General features: G+C 35.9%; 2 protein-coding genes across 4 annotated transcripts; both read right to left on the bottom strand.

Moving 5' to 3' along the window:
* Window positions 1–340: 340 nt before the first annotated feature.
* Window positions 341–2,794, bottom strand: LOC108997481 (2-C-methyl-D-erythritol 2,4-cyclodiphosphate synthase, chloroplastic-like). The gene is made up of 3 exons (XM_018973799.2): window positions 2,371–2,794; window positions 2,014–2,144; window positions 341–713 (listed from the first exon to the last, which is right to left on the bottom strand). Exons 1-3 carry the CDS (start codon window positions 2,693–2,695, stop codon window positions 480–482), a joined length of 690 nt encoding a protein of 229 aa, XP_018829344.1. The 5' UTR covers window positions 2,696–2,794; the 3' UTR covers window positions 341–479.
* Window positions 2,047–5,718, bottom strand: LOC108997333 (DET1- and DDB1-associated protein 1-like). Of its 3 annotated transcripts, none has more exons than XM_035694258.1 (5): window positions 5,463–5,718; window positions 3,890–3,950; window positions 3,600–3,664; window positions 3,279–3,401; window positions 2,047–2,144 (listed from the first exon to the last, which is right to left on the bottom strand). In XM_035694258.1, exons 1-4 carry the CDS (start codon window positions 5,544–5,546, stop codon window positions 3,324–3,326), a joined length of 288 nt encoding a protein of 95 aa, XP_035550151.1. In that variant the 5' UTR covers window positions 5,547–5,718; the 3' UTR covers window positions 2,047–2,144; window positions 3,279–3,323. The 3 variants fall into 3 exon arrangements, 2 of the variants coding, with proteins under 2 accessions (XP_035550151.1, XP_035550152.1); XR_001997143.2 differs by lacking the exon at window positions 2,047–2,144 and adding an exon at window positions 3,037–3,091 and having other exon boundaries at window positions 3,260–3,401; XM_035694259.1 differs by lacking the exon at window positions 2,047–2,144 and adding an exon at window positions 3,044–3,091.
* Window positions 5,719–6,320: the final 602 nt, after the last annotated feature.

The following is a 6,320-nucleotide window of genomic DNA, read 5'->3' as shown; positions in this document are numbered from 1 at the left end:
AACTAGCCATGGTTTAATTCTTAAACACGAGTAGAACAATCCGTTTGAATTCAAAATTGGCAAATTCTAATCTAAACCTGGTTAAACTAAGAAAATGCGACTCTTTCGGAGTGATCTAAGTCAAAATGTTAACCATGGCCAATATGACACATGCAAAACATAGTTTCATATGGATTGTTTAGACCAAAATTCCCATCGATGCTTTGATAAAGTTTTCTTGACTAATAGATGATAAACATAGAAGATCTGACCAATTTTAGGGAAGAGCTCATGCAAATCTAGAAGACATGTCCGCCAAGTACCACAAAGACCAAACTTAAAAATAAACAGCCATCACCAGATGCTAATAACACCACAAATTTTCTATTCCAACCAATTATGTTAGTTTTGGCAAACAATCCATGGGATGTGTAAGCAGTATTCAACAATAATAATCAGGCACAATTCTTACATTTGAGACACTATCTTTTGGCCAATTTTTATCGCCTCATTAGAAGAACCACAGTATGAGCTGCAATACTCCTATTCTCTCCAAGGCTGTCAACATTCTCATGAGTTTTTGCTTTCAGATTTACAACAGAAGGGTCTGCTCCAAGCAGTGCAGACAAGTTTGCCTTGATTGCCTCCTTGTGCGGGCTCACTTTTGGTCTTTGAAGAATTAAAGTGGCATCTAAGTTTCCAAGCTCATAGCCAGTCTCTTGCATGAGTCTGACCTGAAATGAATCGTATCAAAGAGGATAAGCTTGATAAGAAATTTCAACAACTGCTAAGAAAGACATTTGTTGTATCCACCCATGTTCCCACAAAGATTCATTGACTATCCAAAAGATTATTACTGTGAAGAAAACGGAAATTGATGGATTATTACATTGTTATTTATGAACCATCCTCCAAGGAAACCTCCTGCTATATAAAATCAATGTTACGACAACTACTGCTACAACATTTATTCATTAGTGACTATGCTACAAGCTGCCAGATTACGGGTCAAAGTTAAGAAATGTTATCCAGTCATTTTGATCATGTTTTAAACGCACTAGTTTGCAAGAAAATTTATGCCTTTTTCCCCCTTTCTCACATGTTCATGGTAAACCACATCGCAAGTGGTTCTCTTCCCCATACTCAATACCCTCCTCTCCTCGGGTGAGCCCAAAGACCTCCCCTTTCACAGGGAGTGGCACCACTTGACTACAAAGGCCGGCAGACCCTTAGAGAATATAAGTCACCAGTACGTTAGCCCTATCATAAAAAAAATAGCAGTACCTCACCCATTTTGATGCCACTTATTTTCATGGTGACCAGAATCATGTCCTTTAATTCTCATGCTTGTACAGATGTTAGGAAAACAAGATTCTTATCCTTTCTTTATATCCATTTCCTTTTGCTAGGATATTCTGATATTCAAGGCCAACGGCATTCTGATTGGGTCTATAATTTTCAAATTTAGCAAACAAGGTCTGGCAGCACGATAGCATGTATCCAAATCTTCAGCACATTCTAAATGTAACATAACCCATTAGTGAGGTCGTGTTGTTTTTAGATAATGTAATAACACCATTCTGAGAAAGGAGAAAATATTGGATGGAAAATATATCTGAGCTTATGCAGGGTTGGAAAATAAGTAGTCAATGCTATGAAAAGCTAAACGCTATGAGGTACATTAAATTGTGGTCAAATGAAAACTCACAATACCACTTCATAGAAAGAAATAGGAACTCCAACCCTTAGGAATCATAAAGAAAACAGTTTCCATCATGTTGAACAAAGACTGACGGACCCAACAACTCTGATTAAATTAGTAGCCACCGCCACCCAATCGCCCCAAGTTGGCCAGTCTAGTTCACATGCTGCTTCACCAACAACACAAAATATTCTTGCTCTCTTGCTTTTTCCAAACCATTTCAAATTATCGGAAGATAAAACATTTCAACATTCAAAAGCATAGTAACAATTAAATATCCATAATGACTTTCTACAAATGCGCCATAGCTACTACATTCAGCAATAACTCACAGCTTCCTTGATGAAAACTGAGGATGGTGCCCCCTTCCACTTAGGATCGTTGTCTGGGAATATCTGCCCGATATCAGGAAGCCCCAAAGCACCCAAAATAGCATCAACCACACAATGCAGCAAGACATCCCCTGCAACAAAAACAACAACAATAACAGTTACAACTAAAAAACAACAGCAGCTAAAACAACAGCAATAGGAGCAATAGAAAAAAATCACAAAGAAAATGGCCGCCTTCGCCAGCAGACTTAAATTCAAAGAAAATGAAGGGAAAAATGGAAACTTAAAACTTCTTAATCTCAATTCATCCAAAAATAAATCACGACATAATCCAATAGAACTGGACGAAATTACTACCATCAGAATGAGCCTCACAGCCTCTGTCGTGGGGTATGTTAATCCCACCGATGATCAGTGGGTACCCGGGCTCCAACCGGTGGAGATCGAACCCGTGCCCGACCCGGAAGGGCAAGACTTTGGCGGACGTGGCGGAGAGTGGAGCCTGCCCGCCTTCCAACGCGCTGGTTGTGGCGGCCGACACAGAGTGCCTAGCAACTATTGTTTTCGTGCGTACGGGTTGGATAGACAGTTGTGAGAGAGAAAACGAGTGAGATTTAGTGGACGGAGGGAATACGTTTTGAGGGACTTGGGGGACACGAGGCGGAGGTGCTGCCATGGCCATTGAATTTTCAAGAAACAAAGGGACGCTGATGAGTGACAGAGTGGTTCCGGTTTGTGTGGTTTCTGACTCTGTCGGGACTCGAAAGTGTTAACACTCATCTATTTCAATCGAATATTCCGTTATTTTTTTTTTAACATTTTATCATCCATCAACAATAGAAAATCGATGTAAGAAAATATCTAATATTAATAGAATTAGTTTCCTCTATATTTTCTAATTAACTTTAGGAAAGTTAAAATTTTGTAATTCTAATGTCAATTCCATGTATTAATTCAGATTTTATCATATATTAGAAATTATTTCTAAATAAAATTATCAAAATTTTCAATCTCAAAATTATACCGAGCTAACAAAAGCTGCAGAAGGCATGATGCCAATGGCATGAGAGCACCTGACCTGATGACCACACGAGATTAGAAATTTACGTGAATGGAATAAAAAGGTAAATATCTCTAATCACTTCATTCCTTGTAAACTATAACAGGGATCACCCAACTGTACATATATATATATATATCTAAATAAAATTTGATTTCTACGCACAAAATTATTTACACTTCTCACTTCTAGCTAAGCAGCTTACAACAGTGAACATGGAAATGCCCTTCATTCCTTTGGAAAGAATAGCTCAGTAGGAAGATGCCCTCGGTTGCTTGCATCCATGCTCGGGTATAAGATGTTCAGTCGCAGCTCTCTTCAGTCTCAACTGCAAAAAAGAAAGGCCATGCAAATCAGAAGATTGACAGAAGCTAAAAAAACTGTCCCATGTTTGTTTGCAGACCCACATATCCACTTGGTGGCCACACTAATTGAGTATGTCGTGTGTGTACTTAAGTATGAGATGAAGAACTTGTTGCATCATGTCATGTGTGTGTACTTAAGTATGAGATGAAGAACTTGTTACATCCTTCTCTTCAGCACGCTGATAGATGTGTCTCAAAAGGATATTTTTGGCTTCAGTAGTTATCACTGCAGAATAAGTTTCAGACAAGTCAGTTCCTCATTATCAGATACCGATACTTTTGTTTATTTGATGTCATTAACAGAGAATACTTGACAGCACAACAGCCACAATTGTCATAATACATGTAAAATGAAGGGTGAAGGTCAAAAAAGCCCCATCAACAAATAAATAAGAGAAGCTCCAAGATGAAACAATGAGGAAAATCAGGAGGTACTAATTGTCTTCATTACCTTGATCAGGTGGCGGAAGGGTGCGGCTGTGAGTAGGATGATAAGTTTCAGGCGTCATTCTCTGCGTAAAGATAGAAACATTATTATATATGAAAAGAGAGATCCTATTTTTCTTCATAAACATAACAAAGAATACAAAGTGATAAACTTTTTCACTCTTAAAATCACAGGCAAAATAACATCACGCAAGTTAGTGCAATTTTCCAAAACCCATACACACACGCTTAAGAGCCTACCAGAAGATCTAAATATCACTAATTTTATAAAAGGGATAGATAGTCCAGCACAGGATGTATATAGCAGGAATGGATATTATTATACCATGAGGTTATATATCCAAATGTAGCTTGATTGGAAGAACTAGATCAAATAAAATAGTAGCCTACACTCTGCAGGCAACAAGTTAGCATCTTATGACAAAAAAATAGAGCCTGCAGTGATTTTGTTTATAAACATGGAGAAATTGCTGAATGCCATTTATTTCAACTGGGAACAATTTTACCATAACTTGAATAGCTACAAAACAAACCCTCCTCAAAGAAAGTTGACTAATACAATTGCGAACTTCATTATCCACAGCTGATCACATTTAATCCTGATTAGCAACTTTTTTCTATTGGATATGCTCAAGCGTCCAAAAAATAAATTCAAGCATCTTAAACAAAATCTCACTTGCTTCTTGTGAGAGAAAACATCTAGGTGTGAATGTAGAGGTGAAAGAATAATTGAGACAAAGAAGGATAAAATAGGGAAGTTCTTTCCGATAATTCTTTTTATCAATTTGGCCACCAAACCCAGCTAGAATTTTATTTTCAGATACTTTCATTGACATGAACAACTACGTCGCTCAAAAGGCCAAATTAAGTACGAGAAAGTGCAACTCACATATCTTCCATTTTATCACTCAAAAAAGTGAATTCATGATTCCACAATTATATCTTGGAAAAGCAAGATCTCCTTTTGAGCCCTCTCTAAAATCAATTTGTATATCCACCTTCTCTATGAGTTCTAATACCATGACAAGGCAAAATTTGAACATCATATGAAATTTATCCCGGGTAAACTTCATAGAAATTGAAGAGTCACTGACCACCCAACACATCAAGTTAAACACTTTAATCCTCAAATTTGAAAATATATCAGAATAAATGCCAGCATCTGTTACAATGAAATTTTATTTTTACAGGCACGATGCTGCAAATAAAGTCAGTACCACAACTGGAAGCGACTGATCAACGTCAGCCCAGTGTCTCAAACCTACAATGTCTCATTATGTAAAAACTAAGGCAAGCCAACCAAGCTAAAGTAACAATCAGTTCCCATGAATCGAAGTATTCGTGAAATCAAAACGAAATATTTCAGAAACTATAATTTAAATCTATTTGATTCTAAACTTTAATCTCACCAATAAACATATTTACAAATTTCCATGACCTTCAGTATCCCAAGAAACACAAGTGGGTACATCCAAAAAGCTACTCTGATCACACAAAGTCATTGCTTTTCATGGCTACGATACTCAATAAAGTAAACATTATCAAAATGGGTTAGGTTTAGAAAATAAAATACTTACTGAAGGAATGGAAGGATCGGCCGGTCGAAGTTGGCTGAAGTTGTGAGGGTCAAATGACGGCCAGTCGCCGAGCATAGACCCCATCAAATGCTGATTTCCGCAACCAAATCTTTACGAGGGGAAGAGAGAACACAAGCACAATGCCCGACTCAAGAACCAGCCTCTTATAGAGGGGAAAAAAAGAACTAACCCACTACCCGCGTACGATACTAGGACCAACCGACCAAGAGAGAAGATCCACCCACTCTCACGAATAGAGTCACGATGCTTGCGGTGGATTGATGATCTTACGTATATTATTTATTTATTTATTAATAAGTTATTTTATTTTCACGTCCATACATAGTATATGATATATACATGAGTTGATTTAAAAATTAAGACTCCGTTTAGAATTATTACAATTTTATTAAATTTTTATATAAAATATAATAAACAATTCAACTTTTTTAAATTTTAAAATAATAATAATATTAAAAAATAATATTATAATAATATCTAATTCAATTTTTATCTCTATTCATCTCATCTCAACTCACAATTCAAACGAGACTATTTTAAAATTTAAATTTTATAAATTAAGTCTTATAATTTAAATGATATAAATGACGTGCATTAAACACCAAATTGAATATAGAATAACCATTTATTTTGTTTTTTTCCTTCCACTTGTTAGTTCTTACCAATGCTAATCAATAATGCTTTCTAACAAATTAATTTTTAATTAAATTAATCAACTTATTTAGTTTTAAATAATGATTAAGATTCAAAAATTTTAAACATAAAATAAAAATAAACTTAATACAGAAGAATAATGATCTTATATGAATTGATAAAGCTCGATATACTCTTGGTTTT

Source organism: Juglans regia, chromosome 9 (assembly GCF_001411555.2).
Source record: "Juglans regia cultivar Chandler chromosome 9, Walnut 2.0, whole genome shotgun sequence".
Taxonomy (NCBI): Eukaryota; Viridiplantae; Streptophyta; class Magnoliopsida; order Fagales; family Juglandaceae; genus Juglans; species Juglans regia.
This window is presented reverse-complemented; position numbering and strand designations above follow the sequence as displayed.